The following is a 25,677-nucleotide window of genomic DNA, read 5'->3' as shown; positions in this document are numbered from 1 at the left end:
AGCTACAGATTCATGGTCCACTCTGCTTCCTAGCCCCTAGAGAGGTCAGGCTAGGCCAGAGCAGCCCATCATGGCCTGGGAAAATGGCACGGAAGATCTTCTATCTCATGGAGCTCAATAAAGACGAGTGCTCCCAAGTGTAATGGACTGCCAACCAAAGTGTATTTCTCAGAAATGAGACCTTGTCAGCTTAAAACCAGTTCTGGCACTGTCTCAGCAAGAGGCACTTCAGAGAAAATGAGTTTTATAATGAACTGAGAGAAATGACAAACTGCTGGCACCTCTAAGAGAAGAAACACAACGTGCACATCTCTCACCAGGCTGGGGGAAGCCCTCGGGGGACACTCAGATTCAGGTCTGATCCTGTTTCTTTCCAATCTCAAAAGTGACAGTTCGCGCAATTTGGGGCAATGCATGTTCCCTGGCATTTGTTGCCTCGCAAGCTGGGTCAGGCCCCTCCAGAGTTTAGCTCATCTTGATCAGCCTCATTTATCTCAGGCTCTGCCCTTCTCACAGATCACTGCCAGAGGCATTTGGTTACATCAGTTCGGCACAGACCTTTGTTTGCTTTCTGGCTCTTAGTTTCATGCTCATTTCCCCTTCCATCTTTTGAACTCCTTTCCTACCGGGCCAAGGGCCTTTAGAAGTCCAAATCTTCTGGGAATTCACACTTGGACTGCTACCTTGGGTAGTTCACAACCTTGCATTGCTTTATTGTGCAATGGAGATATCACCCCATGATTAGAGCCCAAAATAAACACTTCCTTTTATCTCCTGTAGGCAGGCACAATTGCCCTGCTGTACCGAGCTCAGGCGGTTCCAAATACGTGCACAGAGCTATGGAAAGACTATGTTCCCTTGAGCTTTGGGGAAGGTTGTCAAATCACAACAGAGGCAAGCAACGCCCTCTCAGGAGAGCTGATATTCTCAGATAGTGAAATAAGAGTTGTACAATAAAGAAATCCAACACTGAACCTCATCTGGTGTCTTGAGAGCGACGTTGGACCGGAGCAGAACATTCAAATCCACCAGGTCCCTTCCGAAATACAAAGAGATTATTAGATGGTGTGAGGATGTGCAAGGTCACCTGCTCTGTCCAGCCTGCTTGGCTGGCAATCACCCCGCTCTGAGCAGCACCACGTCCTCACAGAGGGCTTCAGGGCCCCAAAGTACCTGTGGGAGCCCAGCCCACGTGAATTAAATCAGTGCTGAAGAGCTAAGTCCCGAGTGACCCGGTGGGACTGACACAATCTGTGCTTATTTCACAAGGGCTTTGAATTCCCTTTCCATGATTCATGTCTGTGCTCACACGCTGGTAGCCACATCCCAGCGCAGCTGCTCTGACGGTGGATTTTGGCTCAGGGTGAACGCAGCCAAGAAGTGCCTCTGTGCTAGGAGATACCACGATGGCAGAAAGCTGTAAGAAAACAGCCCACACCCATCCTTCCTGCATCTCCTGCCACTTGTGCTGCTGCCAGCAGCATGGGCACAGAGCAGACATGCCACATCAAGGTCCCAACCCACAGCTGCTGCATCACCCGCTGACACACAAAATTTAGGAGGGGGCAGCCCCTCAGGAATGGGAGATCCTGACTTGTCACGGGCTGCCCACTCTCCCGGCTCCAGCTCAAACATCACCTGCACAGATGGGCGAGTAAGCCCTCAAAAGATCTCTGGTTTTTGGTCTTTTGATCTTTGTGATCTTGGTCTGTGCTTTCCAAGTTTCCTTTCTGAAATTTCTTTCAGTCTGACTATTCTTCTACTTCTAAATCAGCAAGAGACTCAGATATAGAGGCTACACTTCCAGCTAGAGTCTGAAACCAATTTTAAGTGATTCTGGAGAATCATGCCCTCTAATTTGACATCCTCTCACCATACTCTTACTGCTTCTCACACAGATTCGAGGAAACTCACTGACTGTGATCCCATTGTCCTTGCTGTGGGGTAATTGAGCTCAGAAATGCCATGAAAACCAAGGAGAATTCCCCAAACACAGGGAAGCAAATACCTGGACAAAAGGGCGACTCCTGCTTTCCCCAAGAGCTGCCAGGCCAAAAACTCTGCTGTTCTCCTGTCTGCCTCGTAGGTCTCTTTCTGGCTGAGGATGAACACAAGTGGTAGCCCAAGCTGCAAGTGAACAGTGGAAACCTTCTCTGGGTCCTCAGCAACCTCTGTCTGGAAAAGATACATGGTTATACTGCAGCACATCTCCACATATTTGACGTATTTCAGCTCCTTTCCAGCCAGCTGCCTATTTCAATGGAACTTCATTGAATTTATTTTTGAAATTGATCAACAGGCTCGAAAGTAATTGGAAAGGGAGGCACAGAAGCCTCATTTTTCTGAGGAAAACAGCTGGAAAACCAACCACCAGATCACCATCACTTTAAAAATTGCTGGAAAGTGAGACTGAAAGCCTGGAACAACTTCCTCATTGAAATCTGGAGCCTAGGAGCGGGTTCATAGCCTGCGGTTTCTAAGGCCAATAGATAACCTGGCAGGCTGATCTCCTGCACAGCCCAAACCATCGTGTTCTCTCCAGCCACCGAAACAAGGATACCTTCCAGAAATACCTTCCAGGTATCTCCACCCTGATTCTAAAACACCCACAGAAGCAGAACCCCTACAACCCTGGTTAAACTGTTCCGACCTTTCACGACCATCCCTGTTAAAAATCTGAGATTTATATATTCATGTTTTTTGTGACCTGGCACCTCCTGATGTCAGATTTCCCTTAATTTCTATTTATCTGACAGCCGTGCCCCGGAGCAATTTGGAAACCTTGTCTGCCACACACAAGAGCTGGCATCCTTTCCCTTTGTGCCTCTGACATGTTGTTTCATGACAGCACAGAGCTGCTTGATGAAGGACTTCCCTCCACGGGCTTACTCCAGGAGGCTGGCTGACGTAGAGACTTCATTTCTGCTTGGCAGAGCTGTCACCAGTGGGAACTGGAGGCCCCCTCTGCCCAGTGGGAAAAGGGAAAAGGAGCCTCCTGTCTCCTGTGCCCCACCAGGGCGTGAATCTTGTCTCCCTGAGGTGCTGATCCTCCTGTGGGGAGCCCAGAAGTCGCAGCAAAGTCAAAGAGGCACCTCCACCCCATTTTGAATGAAGCACATTCCCGTTCATTGTGCTTAGGTGCAACCACAGGACCACAAATTGGCCCTGGGCACCCCTGAAAAGGAGGTCCACGTAAGCTCAGCAATATAATAGAGTGTTACTCACAGTCTCAGACCTTTTCTTTGCTTGAATTCAACCTAGGAGCATGGGGAAGGGGCAGATTCCCCTTCTCTTCCTCGTCCTCTGTTCCCACCTCCCTCATCTGCCCCAGCTGCCCTCGCACTGCACAGCCCGAGCCTGGTGCATCATTTCTCTCTCCCCATCGTACCACAAGAGGAGCCCCCATGAGTTTGAGGTGCCTGTGGATGTTCAGCACGGTCAGATCCTGCTCCATGGGTGTCTTCCTGCAGGGCTGCGCCACGTCCGTGGCCTGCTGGCAGTGGCAGAACAAGAGCCGGGCAGATGATGCATCAGGCTCGTCGCTGCTGGGAGAGAGAAAACAAAACCCACACTGAGCTGGAGATCCATCACGGGGCTTAAAAATACCCTGACAGAGTGCCAGTATTTGCTGGCAAGGTTTTACAGGGCAGATATTCTCCCAATTCAGGGTGTGACTGGCACATGGGACTTTGAGAGCTCTACTAGTACCAGGTAGAGTTGTGGCCAGGCACCTTTCACAATGATGCTCACTGTCTACTGAAGACCCTGGTATGAATGACCCCAACCACAGAGCAGTTGGCTTAGCTCAAAAAGGACAAAAATAAGCTTTTCTCATTGGGACCAGCCTTGCCACTCCAGTGGGGACCCTGGCTCGGGGAGGACAGCTGAAATACAGGTTTATTCATGTCTTTTACCTCCCTGATGACATCTTACGTACTATGTAAGGAATATTTCACCTTTTGAACAGCATTGGTTCTATCTATTACAAAGGAAGAAGTAATTTCAAGTTCCCTGGATGGTTCCTTGGCTAGTGGTGGTTCCTGGTTCTGGTACCACCACTGGTGCTGGGCTGCGGGTCAACTTTGGGAGGTCACATTCTTTTCCCCATGCATCCATTACACCATCTCTAGCGTAAGGATCACCTTTTTTTTTTCTTGTAAAGGGCTTTACGACCTCTCTGTGGAAGAGAGGATGTTGTATTAAGACCCCAAAGCCTGACTGCTGGTGCCCTCTCAGCTCTGTGCAGGATGAAGCCATGTCCTGTCCAAATGACAATCGTGCCATCTAGTGGCAAACGAAAAACGCGATCCCTGATCACAATCTGCAAGAGCAGGATGTGAAAGCAAGCACATTGCTGTGTAAATGCCTTGCTGAAGATGCAGCATGCCATCTGATATTCCCACCTTCCTCTCTGCCCATCCTGCAGTGACTCCTTTGTTCTGTAAAGCTCCAGGGAACCCATGGCTGAGGTTTGGTCAGTCAGCTAGGGAAGGGAGACAGTGGGCTCTTCTATAAAATCCCAGTCAATGAGCAGTCAACAACGGCTAGTCCAAACCCAGGAACACAAGAAGCATCGGTTTTGGAAAAAGCAAAACAGATCTCACCATCCATCCTTGGCTGTTACCCTAATTCCATCCTAGGGTGGAGTCTTTTACCTTGAGATGCAAAATACATATGTAGGTCCTGAGCTTGTTGACATCCAAGGGGGCTGAGAAAGGTCAATAATGCTAGCTGGTTGGAAAGGAGATTCCTAAATATCCTGGAGGACCCCAAGCTGATCTTTGACTGGAAATCATCTGTTCTCTAGCTCAGCACGAAGCCAGCAGTGAGCCCAGTGCCTTACAGGCCTGGCAACATTTGGATGCTTTAAACACAGGCTGCAAGGTTCACTTCTAGTGAAACTGATTTTTCTCCCATGCAAGCTAGCAAGGATGCCAATGCTAGATTTGACCTGGGAACCTGAGAAACCAAAAGAGCAGTGCAGGGGAGCAGATATACCTGGTGTTTGTGTGTCGGTGTGTGTGTTTGGACATACCTGGCGTCTTTCAACAGTGTTGCCTCAGTTGTCAGAACAAACTGGTGGACAGTCCCGTAGACAAAAGCCACTTCCATCACAGCTCTGTGCTCTGCAGAGAGAAAGGTGTGACTAATTCACTGCTGCAGCTCAGTCCAGATCTCCCTCTTCATCCTTCCCAGTCAGAAGCATCAAGACAAGCATCAAGCTTTCAGAAACTCTCAGTAAAACTCCACAAGGGGCTGAAGCCAACTGCTGATCTCCAGCAAACACAGAGGTGGGGCAGGTGAAAGCATTCTGCCACATATCTGTAGCAGAGATCTGCCAATGGGTTTATTTATTCAGGCAGCAACCACTGGCTTGCTTTCTCTGTCCAGTCCATCTCTGAAAGCTTGTGTGCTCCCAGCAAAACCATCTTGGTCAACCTGATTCATTTGGCAACAAGGCAAGACAGAGAGCTTGTGTTTGGGTGGCCTTTTCACATGTTTTCAATTCTCCATTTCCAGGATTCTGAGTCATAAAACGAGCTCCCTTCCACATTAGTAAAAAAAAAGGCTCTGGGGGTGAGCAAAGAAGAGAAGCTGGGTGTTAATACCTGCAGTTCCAGTAGCTGGTACATACGCGAAGACCATGTTTGACTTCCCTTTCAGTGCATTTTCTATGTTCTGAAGATCCGTCAGTGTTTCGACGTATTTAACTTCATTAAAGAGCAGGGCACTGAGAAGCCAGAAAACTCATTAGCAACCGCTTTCTTTTAAGAGAGAATTTGCAGCCACATAATCACGACGAAAAAGAAAAAAACAAAGGTGAAACTCCAGCTTCTTGCTGGCAGATGCAAGATTCACAGCCAAATGCAGATATGTGCTGGTGAGTCATGGCCAGGGCATAGATTTAACAGGGTCAAACCATCCCAAAGAGAGAAGGAGCCTTCTGCTTGGCTGAAAACAGCCTCTGGTGCAGTTTATATTTATGCAAACCTTTCTATCGACAAGTGAAAACGAAAAATAAACAATTTCACAGAGATGGATCTGGCCTGTACTTACAACAGAACATTAGCAACGATGGAGTTCACGTCAAACAAGGCATCAGTAGGAAATTCTCTGATCAGCATGTTCCCTCTGGGGAGAGAAGAAAAAATATCAGCAAAGAAACCGTGAAAGATTAGCAACACGTAATAAATTCATTTCTACTCAGTGATATCTCCAAGTGTCTGCTGGCAGGTATGGCTGGAAGGAAGATGTCAGGACTGAACCTGGGGAGTTCCTAGGACTAGCAGGGTCTCCCTGATAAAAGGTCTCCTCTGTCATATATTATAATCAATGAGAACAGAGCACATTTGCTTTGAAAAAGCCCTCTACCTGATACGTGGAAAAGCTTCCAGCTGATAGTCCACACAGACCAAGAGCTAAACCTTCCCACCTGCGTGGTGAGCCAACCACAACAGGAAGGGCACTGAAGAGTGTTTCTTTCTAGGAGCAGATCCAGAACTTAGTGCACTGACTGTTTGTCCTGGGGACCTGGTGGTGAGAGCCCAGAGGGACTGACTGAGGATGTCTTTGACGGTTTCATGTAGCAGAACAGCTCTGTGCTGATAAAAAGGAACGTGGGGCAGGACAGGGGTTTTCACACTGAGGACAAGGCATCTGCCTTGCATGTGTGGAACCTTTTTGGGGTATTTTTTGCTAAAATCTGTGTGGCACTGCTGTCCTCATGGCCCCATGCTTCCTGTACAGACATCTCTGCTCCCTGACAGCATTTCCTCCAAACCTTTGTACTTCAAAGCAATTACAGCGTGGTGCCCAGAAAGCCCCCCCTTACCTGAACAGGTAGGCTTTCCTTAATGCATTTTCTTTGCCACAGTATCTTGAGACATCCTCTTTGGGACAGTTAACCTGGAATTAAAAGTATTTATTGGACATCCAGCTCTACAAATGTCTACAAACACACGGTACCACAGCATTCTCCCATCCCAGGATATAAGTGCCAGCCTTTCCAAAACTGCTGGGAGAGAAAATACAATCACACAGTGAGATGAACAGAGTGCAGTGTTGCGGACTGGAGCTGGTATTTCAGTTCCCCAGCTCAAGCCTGCCTCGATTTGGGTCAGACAGGATTAAGAGATCTTGTGATCTGCCAAGCATATTCAAAGTGACAGACCACTGCTTGCTTCCTGAACTCAGTCTGCGTCTGGAGGGACTGAAACACACACGCACACATATATATAAGCACTTCTTATAAAGTCTAATTGCACTTGCATGAATCTGTAATTCACTCACCTACATCTGCAGAAAAATTCAGCCAAAAAAATTTAAAATAACGCATCCTATTTAGCATTAATTGCACGGTATTGAAAAGAAGTGAACCGACCCCCGCCAACATTCTTCAGTCAGAGCCTCTTCCAGTGCACAAGGGGAGATGGGGTCAGGCAAGTTCCATGCCCTGAGTGAAGCAGCAGGCTGATGCTCTTTTGTGCAACACAGCAGGGATCATATCCTTCCTTGCACCATGGTTAGGGGCACACATCAGTAACCAGGCAATGCCACAAACCATATGCAGCCGCCTGGGAGGTCAGATTAGATCAGCCAGCCAAGCCTGGCCCATGAGGTTTCCCATGAAAAGGGACAATTTTCAAGAAAAAGATGAGAAGTTAAACCTCTCCTAAACCCATGAATGCAAATCAAAGCTCTGTTTGAAGTGTGGACAACATGAAGTCTTCCCTGGACACAGGAATTTGCCCCATCCCACAGGCAGAAGGTGTGACACGACCCCCAAGCATGTGTGATGCTTTTGCTTCACAGCAGTGTGCTGTGGTTACTACAAGCTGGGTCAAGAGAAAAATGGGATGCCCTGTGCAGCCAGCACCCCCTTTCCTGCGGGGTCCCACTGCTGTCCATCACCAAGGTCAGCAGAGACAACCTCTGTCCACCCCACAGTCAGCCCTGCCCCACCCCTTGTCCTCATTTACCTTCACCACCGAAATGCCATAGTCCTGCAGAGCCTCAACTGAGTTCTCAATCTGTTCCAAGAAGGGCTGGGCACCAGGAGAAACTAAAACAGCAAAAAAAAAAGCTGGTTTCAATCCCTTCCTCTTGCAGGCAAGGCAGCAGGAGAGCAGAACGACACCTTTTCTCCCCGGGCCAGGCCCTGCTAGCCTTGCTGGGAGTAATTGCTGGGAAAAGAAACACGGCACCTTTCAGGGGGTAGCTCCTTACAGGGCATCTGGAAAATTAATGAAGAGGAGAGTGTTTAGGGACACACCCAGGACAGATGCCACCCCAAGACACTTCCACCTGCCAAGGGCACTCAGGAGCTATGCAAACCCCATTTTGCCAGCTGGGCTTGACCAGCTCTTCAAAACAGCTTTGGGTCTAAAATACTCAGAATTGTCTCCTCGTTATTCCACTTTCATACACACCCCGACACGAGTCTCCTGCAAACCCAGCTGATGTGCATGCTGTTGAATACATACCGTTAGGGCTGAAATAAGCCAGGGACGCCCTGCCAGCTTGCAAGCCACCGAAATACTCCTGGGGGCTCAGCTCCTGTAGCAGACTCGTACTTCCCAGCATCGGAATGAAGTAAGCGCAGAAGAGCAGGAATGAGAAGGAAGGAAACCGTCTGTCCTTCTGGGCTGGCATGGTTACTGTTGGTAACAGGCATGGGAGAGCCACAACTGCAAAAACAAACAAACAAAAAAACAAATAAATAACAAAAAAAAATAAAAACACATATATATGAGTGTTTTCTGTTTAGGTAGGTGCAGCATGACTAATTTACAGATGTGACAGCTACACAAACACCTTGAGGACATCACAGACTAGTTACTCGAGCAGCAGGTGATTCACACAACCATGAAAACGACAGCAAAGGCCATTCCCTTTCCCCTAAGTGGTATCTGCAAGCACATGTACCCTCTGTGCTTTCAATTTAGGGTTGTTTTTCTTCCCTCTATTTTTTTTATTTTTTTCTTTTGGAGTCAAACAAAGATGAGAAAACATCTTTTTGTCATTTAATTCCCCTCTTTAAAACCAGGTTCTGCTGCAGCCTGCCCTTCAGGTACCCAGCTTTGCTGCTGAGTGCCCTGCAGCAGGGCTGGTCAACAACGTCCCTGGCCAACAACAAGACAAAGCTGGGATTCAAGCCACCAAGAACATGTTTGCTTTGCATTACGAGCTGCAGCTGCTTTCCTTAACAAATGCCCCTGTGTACATGGACTGTCATTCCCCCCAGCACCGTGTCAGATGCTGTCAGCTCGTTATCGCTGCCCCGTTACGAGCCCAAACTCAAATGCTCGAAAACAAGCCAAGTCCCTCAGCCTTGCTCCAAGAGCAGGCAGCTGGGGAAAGCCAGGCAAGCTCAGCCTTCACAGGCTCCCTTCTCTCCCTCCTGTGTACACGAGTTGTTTGGATGAGGCTTTAGCAGCACGAAGGCATAAATACAACGCTGAGGAAGCAATGAAACCTTTCCACCTGAAAGTCTCTGGTGCTTCCTTACACGTTTCCCAGAGCCAGTCCCATCTGCCCCACTACAGTCCCTCGCCGTCCCACCACCCCAGCACACCCACATCCCACACTTTTCTGGCTGTTCACTCCCAAAAACGTGCTCATATTTGCTCATCCCATCCCCATTCGTGTCCTCTCACCTCCTTGTTACTCCTTCCTGCCCAGGGGCTTCCCTCTGGGCCACATCAACCTCTGCTGACCCCTCTCCTCCTCCTCCTTCTTGAACCTGAATTTCCCACCCTCCAGCCCTCTGTTCCTCCCAGCCCCAGTCTCTGGCTCCCCACAGCGATGTGCCAGTCTTGGAGGTGTACAAAGGAGCTCCAGGATCACTCCCTGGAGGCACAGAGACAGAACTGGAGGCGAGGTTTATCACCCATATTCCAGGGAGACTTGGAGCACCTGGGTATTTGGGATTTTCTTCGTGAATCACGCCCCATAAACGTGTCCAAGCTGGTAACCTTGGAAAACACGTCTCCAGTCACTGTTCAAAGTAGGAGAATTTGTTGTCAGTCTGTTGTCTGTTCCTTCAGCCTCAGTATTACAACACCATCCACTTGCCCAGCTGGAAATCTGGCAGTGATCCCATCCCCTTTGCTCATATCCTGCCTGCCAGCCTGTGTCCTCCTCCTTCCATCTCCCATTTTGCCCCTAAAATCACTTGTAAGGCCCTTGGGCACATCTCTTAACCCCCAATAAAGCCAGGCCTCATCCTGGAGGTCACTGGCTTCTGGCCTGCTCTGCCTTCCCACCAACACGTACTGAAACCAGATTTAAGGGCTTCCCCCCAAGTCTGGAGCTTTGAGTATTTTATTACAGACAAAATCAAGTCTGAGCACACCCAGCTGTCACAGGGACCCGACAAGCAGTCCTCGAAGCACCCCAGGCTTCATGGTGGAGCACTGGAACTGCTCTGCTGGGCACGGGGAAAAAAAACCCTGTGGAGAACATGAAGAAAAGCTTGGCCAAATGATACTTCTGGGTTCAGCCTGGGAATCCTGAATGGTAAACATGGACTGGGGTCCCCTCATCACCCCCAGGACCCCATCTACAGTATTTATTAAGCTGCAGCTTATTTCTTTCAAAGGAGGGTGATAGGAGGTGGTTTTTAAGATGCACTGGACAAGGTGCAAAAAAAAAACACAATATAAATATATGTATATAAATACCCTTTTGGTCTGAATACATTACACTACTGCTTCATCTTCATTTTATCTCATTGTACCAGCATTTTCCAGGCTGCAGAGCCTCCAGCCAGCAAGTTTTTACTCCCTAGGAATATGCTCCTAAAGGATAACAGAGCCACCACGGCCTTTCCTGTGACGATCACTACAGATCCAGCCTTTTGTTGCAGCAGGACATTCACTTTGCACCCAGAAGCTTTGTGTTTTTGGCAGCCAGGCCTCCCTGCCTGTCCTGCCCCCCCAGCAGCAGCTAACCAGTGCGAAGCCCTCCAAACCTGGCCGGCAGCGGGGACACACAAGAGCCCCAAATCCACACAGGGCTGACTCGACCCGTGAGCTAGAGCAGGCAAAACTGGCCTGCAGCAGCCTCCCTGGCATGGCTGGATGCCCCAGAACAAATATGCACGCTGCTGAAAAACGCAAGGGAGAGCATAACGTCGGCCAGCCAGCCCCGGGGCTCGTCCTGCACTTTGGACTGTGCACACAGGATTTCTTTAGGGGATCCAGAAAACTCACAGAATATCCTGAGCCGGGAGGGATCCACAGGGATCATCGAGCGTGGCTCCAGGAAAACCTCTTTGTTTCAGCCTCCTGCTCCCCAAATCACACAAGAATCCCACAGGACACACCTGACTGCCCGGCCTTTCCTAAAGCAGCACGTTGGCCTGCAGCTAGCTCGTCCAAACACGGAGGCTGTCCCAACAGGTGTACTGTCTGCAAGCCTGTTTTCTCCCAAGAAGACGGTAAATTGGTTCATCAGAGGCACAGAAAGCACCCTTGGGATCCCACTAAAGTGCAGCTGGAAACCATCAGCCCACGGCCACTTCGCTGACCAGGGGCTGGGTTGTCCTGTGAGTCTTTAATTCATCAAAAGACCACACAAACTCCACGTGAAATGCCTGACAACTGTTGACATACACTGCTGACAGCTGTTGAAATGCTGCTGATGTCAATAAGCAAAATATTTCAGTCTTTTTGTCTTTTTTTCAGGGTGAGGCTATGCGTTGGTTTTGTGGAATCCTATGGCTGGGCAGCAATATTGCATCTTCCGCTGCTTTACATATTTTTCACTACAGGCTTCTCTTCCCCGCCCTCCCTCGAAAAAGTGGCCAGCACCAGCCTTCTCCTAATCAGCTGACGAGTCTAAGGTTAATTATCACTACACGGTTTTGCTGGAACAACGAGCTCATCAGCCAGCTCCCTTCAAAATTTCTGAGGGCAACTTCTTTGCCCCTGCTGCTCTGACTACGGCCAAGAAGCCGCCCTGGAGAGGTGACAGCGCTGAGCTGGTTCTTTGCCACTTTGGAAAGGGGCCACACTCGTCTGTAAACACAGAAAAGAAATATCTGCTCCCGTTTCCACCTGCCCCTTCTCCCCAGCAGCCTGGGGAGGAGGCACATGGCATATAATGAGCCAGGCCCAGTTCTGATCACAGCGGTGCCCTCTGTCATATGTTGCTGTGGTGTTGAGCCCTCAGCCACAGAAAGGGGTTTATTTCTACACAGAATAGGGTTTATTTCTACACAGAAAGGGGTTTATTTGGTACCGAATGTACCAAAAGGCGTCCCAGTCCGGCTGCCCCACAGGGACAATGCTGAGAGCCCAGAGCTGCACTCGGAGGGCAGGCAGAGCCTCACCGCAGCGCTTTTTATCCACTATTTGTCCCCAATCCCTGCTTCAAAGCTGAGTGCTCACAGATTTTCCGTGCACAGACAAACCCCCCTTTTCACCAGCAGCATTTTCGGGAGGCTGCAGGCTGCTTTGCAACCCCTCCGCCGCGCGGACCAGCGCCAGCACAGCTCAGGGGACCGGAGGCACATCTGGCACACGAAGGCACGAGATAACGGGGCTCCTCTCCGGCACGCTGACACTTCCCCCAGTGTCCCTGCTGCCTCCCCCATGCTCTGCGATTTCGGATCCCACATCAGGCTTGTGGAGGAGGGAGGCCTTGGTGCGAGCGTATGAGATACGGGGCTGGAATAAAGGGGTGAGGGTGCCCAAAAGCGAGGCTATCATGACCTACAGGAGCTGTTTTTTGGCACAAGGAGCCTTTTTGGGTTCTCAAGGGTCCTCAACAGGGTGGGAAACGTTTACATGAAATAAAATCCCAGCCTGTTCTCCAGCGTGCTTTGTCTCACTGCGATGTGCCCGTGCTGCCCCCCTGCCGTGGGACCCCCCTTTCCTGCTGGGGACCCCAGAAAGGGAACTTCAGGATAATATAAAAATAAAACTCATTTCCCCGAGTTTTTTCACTTTCAGCCCCCACCTCCCAGCACCCCTGAGGACACGCCGCAGCCTCCCAACGGGGCAGAGCTGTCCCATGGCAGTGCACGGCCAACAGCCCACGGTGTGACCCGGCACCCTCCTTGTCCCCAAAGCCCCTGTGGGGCAGCTGGCCCCATGCTGATGGATGGTATCGCTGATGGACGATCCCGAGCTGGCTCAGGGGTGGCACTGTCACCTACCTGGGGTGGCACCTACCTGGGGGGTCACCTACTTGGGATGTCACCTACCCAGGGTGTCACCTACTTGGGGTGCCACTGTCACCCACCTGGGGTGTCACCTACCTGGGATGTCACCTACCCGGGATGTCACCTACCTGGGGTGTCACTGTCACCCACCTGGGATGTCACCTACTTGAGGTGTCACCTACCTGGAGTGTCACCTACCCAGGATGTCACCTACCTGGGGTGACACTGTCAGCTACCTGGGGTCTCACCTACCCAGGATGTCACCTACCCAGGGTGTCACCTACTTGGGGTGTCACCTACCTGGGGTGTCACTGTCACCCAACTGGGATGTCACCTACCCGGGGTGTCACTGTCACCTACCGGGGGTCTCACCTACCTGGGGTCTCACCTACCTGGGGTGCCACTGTCACCCAACTGGGATGTCACCTACCCAGGATGTCACCTACCCAGGATGTCACCTACCTGGGACGCCAGCTACCTGGGGTGTCACCTACCCAGAGTGTCACTGTCACCCACCCGGGATGTCACCTACCCAGGATGTCACCTACCTAGGGTGTCACCTACCCAGGATGTCACTTACCTGGGGTGTCACTGTCACCTTCCTGGGTGCCCAGCATGTAGGCGCCGCTGCTCCCTCGTCCCTCGTCCCCCGCGGGGACCACGCAGGCAGGGTTCCCGTGCCGCAGCTCGCTGTGGGTGACGGATCGGAGCCTCAGGGGTCTCAGCGTAGGGGATGAGGACACGGAGGGGACTCCGAGCGACGTCCCCAAGCCCCCCCCATGGTGGCCACCCAACCTGCCCCCCCAGCTGCCCTGCTGCTGGGGCACCCCTCAACCTGCCAGGACCTTAGGAGACCCCTCAACCTTCCAGGACCCTACGGGACCCCCTCAACCTGCCAGGACCTTACGGGACCCCCTCAACCTTCCAGGACCCAGCCCTGTTGCTATGGGGCCCCTTTAACCTGCCAGGACCCTAGCGGACCCCCCTTCAACCTGCCAGGACCCTCCGCGCCGCCGCGAAAGACCCGGCCCCGCCCCCTCCCCTCTCGCAACCAATCAGAGCCGCGAATCCCCCTCAGGCCCCTCCCCCAGGGGGGCGGGGTCGCAGCCTCCAGCAGCCCAGCGCTCCCGGAGGCCGGCGAGCGAGAGGGGCGGGGCCTGGCGGAGAGTGACAGGCAGCGTCGCCCAATCCCCGCTCCTCTTTGCGCTCGGCGGGCGGGGCTAGCGCCGGGAAGAACCAATGGGGAGCGCGCTCTGCCTCCAGCCACCCCCTCAAATACCGGCGCTCCTCACTCGCTTGGCGGCGAGAGGGCGGGCGGGCAGCGGGGCGGGGAGGGCTCCGCGCTGCGTGCGTCTGTCAGCAGCTCCATGGCGGTGCCCGCGGGCTCGGTGCCGCCTCCCCCCCGCTCCTTATGAACCCCCCGGCGGCCCCCGCTGAGGGGCCGGCCCCGGTGGTGGCGACGGCGGCGGTGTCCGGCGTGGAGCTGGGGCTGACGGCCGTCCACACGGCGCTGTGCGCCTCCCTCTTCCTCTTCGCCTACCTGCAGCTCTGGCTGCTCCTCTACTACCGGCAGCGGCGGCTGAGCTACCGCACCCTCTGCCTCTTCCTCGGCCTCCTCTGGGCCGCCCTCAGGACCACGCTCTTCTCCTTCTGCCTGCAGGGCTCCCCCAGGGCCCTCCGGCTCCCGCAGCCCTTCGCCCACTGGCTGCTGCACTGCCTGCCCGGCTGCCTGCTCTTCTGCAGCCTCTGCCTCCTCACGCTCTACTTCGCTGAGGTGATTTTTTTTTAATTTGGGGGTTTGCCTTCGTTTTTAGGGCTTGTGGGGGGGTGAGGGGGGAGGAGGGGCGCCTGGCAGCTTAAAAACCCTGCTTGGAAGGGTTTATGAGGGAAAAAATGGGGTTTTGGGGGGAAATGGGGGTTTTGGGGGAAAAATGGGAGGTTTTGGGGTCGTGGCCTGAGTGCTGAGGTGGGGAGGGGTTGAGGGGCAGCCCCCCCACACACACAGGGTGCCCCCTGCCCTCCCCCTCCCTGTGTGGGGGTAGCAGCGCCGTGGGTCCCTTCACCAGGCTTTTTTTTTTTAAAAAAAACCTTTTTTTCTCTAATTTCTCATTGATTTCTCTCCTGCTAAGGGCCCGGGAAGTGGCAGCAGCAGCAGCAGGGGCCTGGAGGGCCGCCAAGCATTACGTCACCAGCCCGGAGCCTCTTCTGCTATTGTTGCTGCGCTCCCTCCGGCCCCTCGCCGCCGCCAGCCCCGCTCCTTTCCGTGCCCTTTGGTGCCTCACAAAAACCCCAAAACCCCTCTGCCTCCCCCCATAACAGCCCGGGCTGCGGAGCTGAGCCCCTTCCCGGCACAACAACACCCCCAGGACGGCGCTGAGCCGCTTGTTTTTGGTGCTGATCCACATCCCTCCTCCCCTGCCTCCCCCCATTGCCCATTTTGTGTTTTATTTGCCCCCCCAAACCCTTCCTTTTGCTCCCTTCCCCCTCTGAATATTTCCCTTCTGCTCCAGTTTCTCGCCAGCAGCCTCCCGGTTCGGGGACTCGCTTCGTAAACAGGCAGCACTTTTTTTCCTTCCAGCTCCGTCGCTGCTGCTCAGACCCCGCAGCCTCACAAAGGAATCGCTCACAGGCAGCGAAGCCGCTCCGATGTCTCACCCCTGGGGATTATTTCATGTTCCCTAGGACGTCTGCCCTCACACGATACCATGAGGCTCAGGGCCGTGGGGTTGCTCAGCTGTGTGGGTGCTTCCCTGCCCGGCACAAACACCTGGGAGCTGGTGTTAATTCTGCCAGTATCGGATGCGTTGCCTGTAGAGTGCCAGCAGGATAAGAAATGCTGCATAATATTTAGGATATAATGTCTATAATCCATCTTTAAATTGAAGGGAGCCTGAGCTACCCATTTTTCTATCTGGTAGGTGTTTGTGTGTCCCTTAGGAAGCAAGCTCAGCAGGAGATCCCGAGCTCTGTTGCCCCAAAGTGGCTGGATTTCTGTTTCCAGTGAGGCTACTGGATTTGACAGCAGGTTTACCACCTCGCAGGCTCATTAAAAACCTCCCTTAACGAAAGGCAAATGAGTTCAGGCAGGCTCCCTCCCTGCTGTGGTGGCTGTTTTGCAGTGGACTCTGGCTGGGTATGCCCTGCTTCTGTCTCCTTGCAGACCTAGAGCCAAGGGAAATCCTGTCTGAGGAAGCAGGAGCTCAGCATCCAGAGTGGGAAAAGGATAAAGTGACTTATTTTAATGGGTGTGCATGCTTCCCCACAGAGAAGGGCCTGACACTTGGCTGCCCCGAGCAGCACGGGTGGCCAGCACGTCGTGTCTTGGAGTGATCTCACGGTGGTGAAAGCCAGAGCTTGTGGGATTTGGAGAAAATCCACCTCGATGGACCTTTTGGTGCTCTTCTGGCTTCCATTTTAACCCAAAAAAATGGTGATTTTGTTCTCCTTTGCTTGGAGAGCAGGCTGATAAAACTAGCCCATCCTCTTAGCTACCGACACATGGCACCTTTCTGCCAGCTGATGCCAGCTTGGATGTGTTTTTTTTTTTTCCTTAAAGCTCAGGAGGAGCAAGCAAGTGAAAAAAGGAAGAAGCTGCTGTGGAAACAGGCTGAGGATTTAGAGGATTTTTACTCAGGTGGCTTCAAGCAGGAGGTGCTCGGAGGGCCCAGCAGTTCCCAGCTCTCTCAGGCCAGCTGGCAGCAACCTGTAGAGGAGCTCTGGGGCTGCTGTCCCTGGTTGAAATGCCCTCAGATAAAAGCTGAGGCTGCTTTTGTGCTGGAGGCATGGCTAATTGTCCCTGCTCACAGTGCTGCCTTTGTGGGGGTGCCGGAGGAATGGCATCTGTCGAAGCAGGGAAGGAAAACGGGGCCTGTGCTGCGCTGTTTGCGCTGATCTCGCTCGATTTATGGAGCTCCTCGAGCTGGGGATGGGTTGGGGGAAAACCTTGGGGAAACAACAAATCCCCATGGAGAGCTGGAGGAGTTTGGACTGTTCTAGGACCGAAATTCAAGCTGATGGAGCTGCCTCGTGCTCCCCTCTGTGGGGAGGAGGCCGTCCTGTCCAAGCTCCTTCTGTCGTGGGATTTTTCCACCTGGAGCATCAGGAGCTGGGATGCCTTCAGCTTGGAACCTTCCCTTCCTGCTTCAGCTCGTAACAAAGAGCATCTCTGCAGGGAACCTGGAGATCGGGGTCTGTCAGAACTCCTCAGCTCTGCTCCCAGCAGGCAGAAGGATGCCCAGGACGCCCCAACCCTGCTTGGAAGAGCTCCTCTGCTGCCAGCTGGGCATCTGCTGGAGCATCACCGCCTTTCCCAAGAGCCTGCCAGCTGCTGCTGCCCCCAGGTCGTCACCAGGAGCCAGCATCCATAAATGCAGCCACAACAACCTCGTCCTGACCCTTTCCAAGAGCTTTTTGGCATCGCTGCCTGGCCTGGGAGTCTGCAGTGGTGCACAGCGATGAGTAAGGGCTCTGCTCGGGGCTGCTCCGCCAGACTGGCGTGGCCCTAACCCTTCACCTGTCTGGGTCTGAGCGCTCCAGCGGGCGGGATGACATCAGCCTCTTTCATCCCAGCTCCTCTAATTGCTCTGGAGCAGACGGGCACGGGGAGAGCATCCAGCCTGGGAGATGTTTGTCCTCGCTGGGGGCAGCTGCTGAGGGGTCGCAGCCTCAAAATGCTCCGTCCTGGAGCTGGTTCCTGTGCTCAGGTGGCTGTGTCAGCAGCCAGGAGGTGACCGTAGGTGCTGGTTGAGGCTGATTCCACCAGGAAATGACAGCTTTCTGCCTCTTTCAGGTCTCTTGTGGCTGGATGCACCACGATCAAGCAGAGGAGCATCTGTAGGTCAGTGTTGAGGCTAAATAGCTAAGAAAAACCTGAGGCTGGTACTGCTGGAGCCAGCACCTTCCTTCTGCTGCCCCGTGGCCTTCCCCTGTCTGTCTGGGGGCTTGCTGCTAGCAGAGGCTGTGGCTCTGGGCTGCTCTTTTGGGAGTCAGAGCCCTGGCACCAGTATCTGAACTGGATTTCCATGCTGCAAAGCTGTGTGCCAGACCAAAAGGCTTCCTGGCTGGCTGTCCTGATGCTCCCAAAGCAATTGGATGCAGCCTACAGGCAAGCCAAGGATGGAGGATTCGGGGATTTCTGTCTCAAAGTGACCGTGCTTCTCCTGCCAAGGCTCAGGCTTCCTCTTGGAGGGGCTCTGTGTGCATCACTTTGTGCTTCTGACTGGTGCAAGCCTCAACAACGGGGCAGAGGGCTTCGGGGACTGCTTGGAGTACTTGGCACAGGGTCTGAAGCTGTCCAATTCCTGTAGGAAGGACTTCAAATGCTCGAAACGATCGTAATGGAACAGACAGCCCTCAGGTCCTGGAGTGTGGCTGGGAATCCTGGTGGCAGGAGCCTGATCCCAGAAGCTTTGTGGTGCTGAAATCCCAGCAGGAGGAACAGCTGAGTGCCTTGTGAGGGACGGGTGAGTGATCCTTCCCTGCAGCTGCAGCCTGGGAGGTGACAGGGAGAGCTCCTGGAAGAAGTGGAACCAAAGCTCTGCACCTGCACGGCGATCAGATTTGTGCTGAACCCTGGATCTGCCTCGGAGGCTCTGTCCTTCGGGATCCCAACCCTCAGGACACGAGCTGTGAGGCTGAGTGTGACCCCACAGGTCCCTGGGCTGTGGGGAAGGATGGCAGCGCTGATTCCCTTTTGGACAGAGTGTTTGGTGCTCTGGGGAGCGCTGTGGGCTGCAGATCGCTGTCACCAGGTGCCAAACACGTCAAAAAGCTGGGCCTTCCACCTCTGGAGGGCTTCTTCCTTCTGAGTTAATCCTAAGGTGTGTTTGGCCTCCAAATATCTGCAGGGTGGGGGAGCTGAGAGCTCTTCATGTGTCTTACAGCCTGCAGGCCCATCGTCTGACACCACTGGGCTGGTTTGGAGCCATTATTTGTCTTGCTGAGGTGGTTTTCTCCAACAGGAGCTCAATCGTGCTTGATTTCACTGAAATCTATAAAATTATTCCCTTGAGTCCTTAGTGACGAGGTCTTTACACCACACCTATGGGATATTTGGTGTCTGTGCCCATCAGACACCTGCGTTCAGACCTTGCAAGTCTCTTTTGCAGTGGGTATGAAGCAAGATTTTCTGTTAAGAGGTGCTGTGGTCCTTCAAGATCCCCAGCCGGATGCTGGCTCCTGTTGTATCCATCATCACCAAGCTTAAAGGAGGGCTGTAGGGCACGCTCAGTAATGCTCTGCAATTCTTTTTTTCCCCCTAGGTCATATTCAAAGTGAAATGTGCAGCTGAATTCAACAAGTACAAGTAAGTGGTGCTTTCATCTAATCTTTAGAGGCTGTTTAAGGTGAAATAAACCCGTGGCATAAGAAATGGGGGCTTTGGACCCCAAAAAATGAACAGAGCTAATGCCTTACCTGGCTGTGCTCTGACAGGAGGGTCAGTGTTGCTCCTTGGAGCAGGAATGTGAGCTCCAAGGAAGGTGAGATGTGTGCTGCATGCCTCCGTGTGCCATCAGCATCCCGGTGTGGGTGCTGATAGCAAGCTGGGGGAACTCTCAAGGTCCTCCTGAGCCGTCCCACCTCCAAGAGAGGTGTTTGAGCAAAAGGTGGTACGCTTCTGTGCAGCCCAGGTGCTTCCTGGCCTTTTCCAGGTAATCCCATGGTGGAAAAGGCAAGCTCCAGTGGCTTTCAATAAAGCTGCAGTGGTTGTGATGACTCAGAAGGTATCGACTGAAGTTAATGCAGAGCTCGAGCGACACTTGCAATCTGCAAGATAAGAGCCTGACTGTCAGAAGATGAGCCTGGTAGCTCATGGCCACTCACACAGCTCGTGCTGTAGGAGAGCAGCTCAGACAAATAAATACTCTGCAGACCTGGGCTGTCAGTACAACCACTGGAACTTCCTGGAATGCCCAAATTTCGTAGCATGCCTCTCGTTCTGCTTGCTCCCTCCTGATGAGACTGAAGGATTGTGAAGTATGACTCCAAAACCGTGTGATTTAACTGTTTTTTTCTCCCCATCCTCTCTCCAGGGTCCTGTTGTATCTGGGCTCCATCCTCACCAGCCTCCTCTTCCTCGTTGTGAACCTGACTTGTGCAATGCTAATCCACGGGGAGGTCCCGCAGGACCAGCTGAGGTGGACGGTCCTCGCCCGCGCCCTGGTCAACGACAGCCTCTTCATCCTCTGTGCAATCTCCCTGGCTTGCTGCATGTGCAAACTGGGAAAGATGTCTTCAGCAAATGTCTACCTCGAGTCCAAGGTAGGGAAACGCCTCGTGGACTGCCCCGGGCTCCTCTCTCCAGAGCTATCTGCTCCTGCTACAGGGATAATGTGTCCTGCATGTTTTAGGGGAAGGTGCCTGCAGTTTTGCTGGTGCACAACAGGAGGCTTAGCAGCTGCTCCTGCTACTCAATTTTAGAGGTTTAACTTCAGAACTCAATTTTTAGTTTAATTTTGGGATTTAAGTTTGGAAAAGAGGGTTCTCTAAGAAGTAAGATGTAGTTCCTGCAGTGTACTGCCACGAAGCACAGTGCTGATAGCTCTGACATGCGTAACACCCCTCTCTGCAGAGGGAATCTAGTAACAGTCCAGCATTAGCTGCCTGGATTGTTTAATCCAGAGGCAGTGCTAATGTGTTCTGCTTGAGAGGAGCCTCTTGGATGGGAGGAGAAGCTTCTGTAGGCCCTGTCCCACAGCAGAAGGACAGGTGAGGTTCTGAACATGTACAACTCTCCTCCTGCAGATGAAGAGGGTGAAGCACCAGCAGGCTGCAATTAAGCATGCACCTGAGAGCTCTTCCCCCATTTCTTCCTCTGAAAAGCCCTCACCCCTGTCAAAGGCAGTGATTTCACCCTGCCTGGCGAGAAGGGCAGGCAGCAGCCTCCTGATCAGCCTGGAAGCAGCTGTAGGGCAAACTGTAGGATCTGGGAGCAGTCAGGTGCAGAAGGAAGTCAGCTGCCTGGCTCGGATATTTTTGAAGTGCTGCCTTCACAGTAATGCAGCGCCTCGCCTCGTGTGCTCGGAGCCCTTCTGTCCTTCCAGGTGTCAGAGGGACTCCTCAGAGACCTTCTCAGCGTGTCCTCAGGTGAATCTGGAGCTTTGTGGATGTGGCAACTTCCTCCAGTTCCATGCCTGGGGCTGCCTGTAGGGCTTTGTTCTTGTACAGCGTGCTGTGGAGAAGCCTGCTTCTTCTGAGTACCCAGCTGGACTGCCTGGTGAAGGCTTCTAACACCTTCAAAATGATTCTTCCAGGACACTGCCTTGAGCAAAGCTGGGAAAACAGAGCTGGTGTGCCCCTAGTTGGCATGGGGAGCAGGTCAGCGAGGTGAGCTCCCTCAGGGGGGTGTCTGCCCACACACAAAGGCAAGCCAGCTGTGTCTTGGCTCAGATGTTTGCCCCTATTTTGGCTTCCACCATGCAGCGTAGCTAAGTCTGGGCCTGCTGAGGATGTTAAAAGCAGCAAGATCTTGCTTGGTGGCTGTTGGCTGGCCTTGGGGAGGCTGCCAGAGGAAGGCAGTGGGTGTGGGGCCATCTCTGGACCGCCGGTTTGGAGCTGACAAACAACTCTGCAGGTCAGTAAAACCCTGAGGATGATGCTCCTGTGCCTTGAGCCTTTCCTGCTACTCCAGTGAACTCATCACATGAGGAAGCTCGTAACCAGCTCTGAATATTTTAGCAACATACAAATGTTCCAGGTCATTCTTGCCTGCCCAGCTTCTCGTGTATTTAAATGGGGGAAATCCAAACTCTGTAGGAAGGTTTGTCTTAAAGCTGCTTTTTCCTTTCTGTTCCAGGGAACATCTGTCTGCCAGGCTATTCTTGTGGGCTCTGTAGTCGCTCTTCTGTATTCCTCAAGGGCTTGCTATAACCTGGTGGCTGTGGCCATATCTCCAGACAGTGTTCCTGGGCCATTTAATTATGGCTGGGACAACCTTTCTGATAAGGTAAGCCTGTCACCCCGAGTCCAGAGCTAGGAGCAAAGTGAAAGGGCTCCCGTGGGGGCACGTGTAGGGGAAAAGGATGTTACATGGGGGTGTGTGTTCCTCTGAATCCCCAGGTAAGCTGGATTTCTGTGTTCTAAAGCCCTGCTTGTTCTCTCCACTGGGGCAAGCCTGAATCTTCCTCAACCTTCCTACTTCAGGAGGGATTCTGTTATCATCAATTTCAATCTAACTCGTCTTTTGGGGGAGAGGAGGAACAAGTCAGAGCAGAAGGGCAATGTTTAATAAGGATCATCTGGCTCAGAATAAGTTTTCTTCAGGATCTCACCGCATTTGCAGTTACCCTGAGCTGTGCCCAGCTCCAGGAGCTGTGTAGCTCTGACAGCTAAGAATTTAGAGACCTCCAACTTCCTTCCACAGGTGCACATGGAAGTGAGCAGTGAAGAATACGTCGTGTTCGGAGTGGTCCTCTTTCTCTGGGAGCTGGTGCCAACAACCTTCGTGGTGCTGTTCTTCCGGGCTCAGAGACTGAGTCAGAACCTGGTAGGTCGGGGCGAGCTGCTGAGGCTCAACACCTCCTGTCTGGGGAGCAGACCTCTAGGAAGGCTGTCAGAAATCTCACTCCTGGCCTTTTTTTTCCTGTCACAGACTCCAGCAGGAATGGTCAATAGTCACAGTTACAGCTCCAGAGCCTACTTCTTCGACAATCCAAGGCGCTACGACAGCGATGACGACTTGTCGCGGCTTGGGGCCAGGGAAGGAGGGTAAGTGTTGTGCTGGGCGAGTGGAGAAAGCTCTGAGCTGTTTTAATTGGGTAAAAGTGATTAGAAGTGGGTATCACGCTGAAATGTGCAGTGGCTACACGCAGGAGGCCTCATCCAGGGAAGCTGATCTTTCCTCAGCTGGGGGATTGGGGCTCCTAAATCACCTCCGGAGGAGTTTTTCTGCTGGGAAGTGAGGTGGTGAAGCCCTGGGAGAGATGTGGTCTCCGGGACAAAGCTCTGCAGGAACATTTGGGATGGGGGAGGATGCTCTGGTGTCCCCAGCAAAACTAAAAGGAAACCCGACAGCCCTGGCCTTGCTGCCTGGGGCTCTGAGGTCCTCCTGGCTGGGTTTTTTGTGAGGAACCGAGAGGTTCTGCCTCTCCTCGACCAATTCTGTAGGACCTGGTGCTCCTTTCTTTGCACCTGCTTCCTCAAAGCCAGGTTCCCTGGGGACACCAACCTGCTCATCCTAACCCACAGACGTGCACCGTGGTCAGTGCTGGGGGGCAGAACTCTTCCCTGGGCTGCCTGGCGGTGGAGGCAACGTTCAAAACCATCCATCCCTGAGTCCCCTTCTGGTTTTCTGCTCTCTCCTCCCAGCTTGGCCACCCCTCAGTGCTCTGGCTGCTACGGGGCCCTGGCTGGGAACGACAGCTACACGGCGGGTCCCCAGCTCGGCGGGGCTGCAGACAGTGCCCCCTTGCTCTCTGCAGGCGGCTCGGAAGTAAACACCCACCACAGCTCCTGCGCCGCGCCGCAGAACTGAGGAGGCCACCAGGCCCCTTTCCTCCCAGAAGTGGCATTCGTGTATAGGATTGTAACCTTTTTGTTTTTTTTTTCCTCCCCCTGAAGCATCTAACTCATTGACACAAACATTCCACTACCTGCCGCAGCCCTGAGCGGGACTGAGCCGACGGCTGCGGGCGGTGAGCGAGAGAACTGTGACTTTTATTAAGGTACCATGTAGCAAAGTGAAGCTGAACTCTCTCTGGAAGCTTTTTTTTTTTTTTTCCTTGGTCTGGTCTTCAAGATGTTGGCAGCTAAATGCACCAGAGCTTCCTCACTAGAGGAAAAAAAAGAAACATCCAATGCATATTTGCACTTTTTATCTGCACACTTGGAAGGAACGGATCTCACTCGGACCGCGCCTGGTCTGAGACTGTTCTAGTTACTCTTTTAATTGCACATCCGTCGCTGGGAGAGGCACTGTCTTCCTGCAAAGATGTATTCCGTGAAGTACTCTGCATCCTGACTCGCGTGGGAGCGTGGAGCTCAGTTACCAGTGTTAGGGGCAGGGGGCTGGAGCGTGGTCCTGCTCCGACTGCTGGCCCCGGTTGCTGTCCCCATCCTGCCTAGGCTCGTGGGCTCGAAGCATATCCCCGGCGAAGGCCTGTGAGGGTGAGATCGAGTGCTCCTGCTGCTCCTGAGGTGGCTGCCTTGTGCCCAACCCCTGGCTGGTGGCGGAGGAAGAGGGCTGGAGCTGCTGGGAGGGAGGGGATGGAGGGCTGGGGGCTCTTATTGCTGGAGTTGGCTCAGCAAAAGGATGCCTGGGCCTGAAGTGTGTGTGAAATGAGGGCTGCTTCACCGGCTGGGGGTGAGCGTGGTCCTGATCCCTCCTCTTCACCCATCGTGGGGCTCTTCTGCCCCTCAGTATTCACTGGCATTTAGCAGATACCCGAAACTTCTACCCTGAGCAAATGTGAACCAGCAGAGCCCCCGGGGAGGCGCAGGAGCCCTGCTGTTGTGCAGGGAGGGGGCAGAAGCTGCTGAAATCTGGTCCTTGGGCTCCTTCCCCTCCTCTCCTGGCTCTCTCCTGGGGTGCCACGGAGCAGGCTGTGGCCCGCGGGGCTTTGGTGTGCTGGGTCAGGCTGGGAGGAGGCTCAGTCTGACCTTCCCTCGGACCAGAATTGGCAGCTCTGGGAGGTGAGGCTCCGTGTTTCAGGCTGGATGTGTTCCCTGCCATGTCTCTGAGCCCTGCGTGGGGTGAGTAAAGCGGCTCTGGACCCGTGCTGGGCTGGAAGGGGCTGCTCCAGGGCTGGTGAAAATGTCAACTGGAAGTGCGAGCAGCCCCAGGCACTGGGGCAGCCCTGCCCTCACTGGTGTGGCCGGGTCACCAACCCCTTTGTCACCCTGTCACCTGCCTTGCTTGCACCGAGCTCGCTGTTACTCGTCACCCCGAGCACCCCCAGCCCCTTGGTGTGGTCTCTGCTGCCCCAGGGAAGGAGCAACCTCAGCTGCTTGGTGGAGAGGGCTCGGATCAGGGCTTTTTGGCACCTCCCTGGTGCAGTACTTGAAGCAGAGAGCTCCCTCCCCACTGCCACGGCTCTCCTGGCCCCAGGGGGAGGTTGCTCCGTCCATCCCCGCTCGACTTATGGCAGAGCTAAGGGCGGCCCCAGCCCTGCTGCCCTTTTTTCTCCCCCCATAAGTCACCAAAGACAGCGAACGATGCTGGCGGCCCCCGGTTCTTGCTTAAATTCCAAAGCACTAGGAGCACTTTAAGTTTTTCTTTGGAGGGAAGGGAGCGTAGTGCAAAAAAAATAAATAAATAATAATAATAATAATGACGAAATAAATACAAATTCAAGGGCTACAGGCTCATTGTTCACATTGCACTGAAGCACACACCACCAATACGATCTTCCTGGCAGTAGGATCGCAGGTCGGGGCAGTGAGTCGCCTTGCTGATGTACTCGTGAGTGACTGGCAAGAAGTGTTTTGGTTTCCCTCGTTTGTATGGCTGGCCGTTAATTTCCGAGCTCTGACTGCTCCCCGTGGGGTCGGGCTTGTGTTTTACCGAAGTAATT

The 25,677-nt window shown here is 53.1% G+C and overlaps 2 protein-coding genes across 9 annotated transcripts in view; one reads left to right on the top strand and one right to left on the bottom strand.

Annotated features, from left to right (window-relative positions):
* TXNDC16 (thioredoxin domain containing 16) overlaps positions 1 to 14,174 on the bottom strand; it is a 40,624-nt gene extending 26,450 nt beyond the window's left edge. For 2 of the 7 annotated variants that reach the window (XR_014693195.1, XM_084519669.1), the window contains exons 1-10: positions 13,749 to 14,174; positions 8,484 to 8,687; positions 7,980 to 8,062; positions 6,833 to 6,906; positions 6,058 to 6,132; positions 5,610 to 5,731; positions 5,036 to 5,126; positions 3,389 to 3,545; positions 2,009 to 2,175; positions 976 to 1,036 (exon numbers count right to left, since the gene is read on the bottom strand). Coding sequence is in view for 6 of the 7 variants with exons in the window: in XM_084519669.1 (XP_084375795.1) it covers positions 976 to 1,036; positions 2,009 to 2,175; positions 3,389 to 3,545; positions 5,036 to 5,126; positions 5,610 to 5,731; positions 6,058 to 6,132; positions 6,833 to 6,906; positions 7,980 to 8,062; positions 8,484 to 8,687; positions 13,749 to 13,785 (1,071 nt within the window). In the remaining variant the exon portion in view is untranslated. Of the gene's footprint in view, positions 1 to 975; positions 1,037 to 2,008; positions 2,176 to 3,388; positions 3,546 to 5,035; positions 5,127 to 5,609; positions 5,732 to 6,057; positions 6,133 to 6,832; positions 6,907 to 7,979; positions 8,063 to 8,483; positions 8,688 to 8,812; positions 8,833 to 9,074; positions 9,162 to 13,248; positions 13,255 to 13,296; positions 13,310 to 13,748 lie in introns of those variants that run through there. The other 5 variants (XM_084519670.1, XM_084519673.1, XM_084519674.1 and 2 more) reach the window with 5 other exon arrangements.
* Positions 14,175 to 14,497: 323 nt separating this feature from the next.
* On the top strand, positions 14,498 to 25,495 carry GPR137C (G protein-coupled receptor 137C). 2 transcript variants are annotated; one of them, XM_084519668.1, is made up of 7 exons: positions 14,498 to 14,942; positions 19,429 to 19,472; positions 20,200 to 20,428; positions 21,963 to 22,112; positions 22,530 to 22,652; positions 22,758 to 22,873; positions 23,726 to 25,495. In XM_084519668.1, exons 1-7 carry the CDS (start codon positions 14,580 to 14,582, stop codon positions 23,730 to 23,732), a joined length of 1,032 nt encoding a protein of 343 aa, XP_084375794.1. In that variant the 5' UTR covers positions 14,498 to 14,579; the 3' UTR covers positions 23,733 to 25,495. The 2 variants fall into 2 exon arrangements, with proteins under 2 accessions (XP_084375794.1, XP_084375793.1); XM_084519667.1 differs by having other exon boundaries at positions 14,499 to 14,942; positions 23,474 to 25,495.
* The last annotated feature ends 182 nt before the right edge of the window (positions 25,496 to 25,677 follow it).

The sequence above is a fragment of the Aythya ferina genome, assembly GCF_964211825.1.
Source record: "Aythya ferina genome assembly, chromosome: 5".
In the NCBI taxonomy this organism is placed as follows: domain Eukaryota; kingdom Metazoa; phylum Chordata; class Aves; order Anseriformes; family Anatidae; genus Aythya; species Aythya ferina.
Note: the sequence above shows the minus strand (reverse complement) of the source record. Positions and strands in the feature narration are given on the sequence as shown.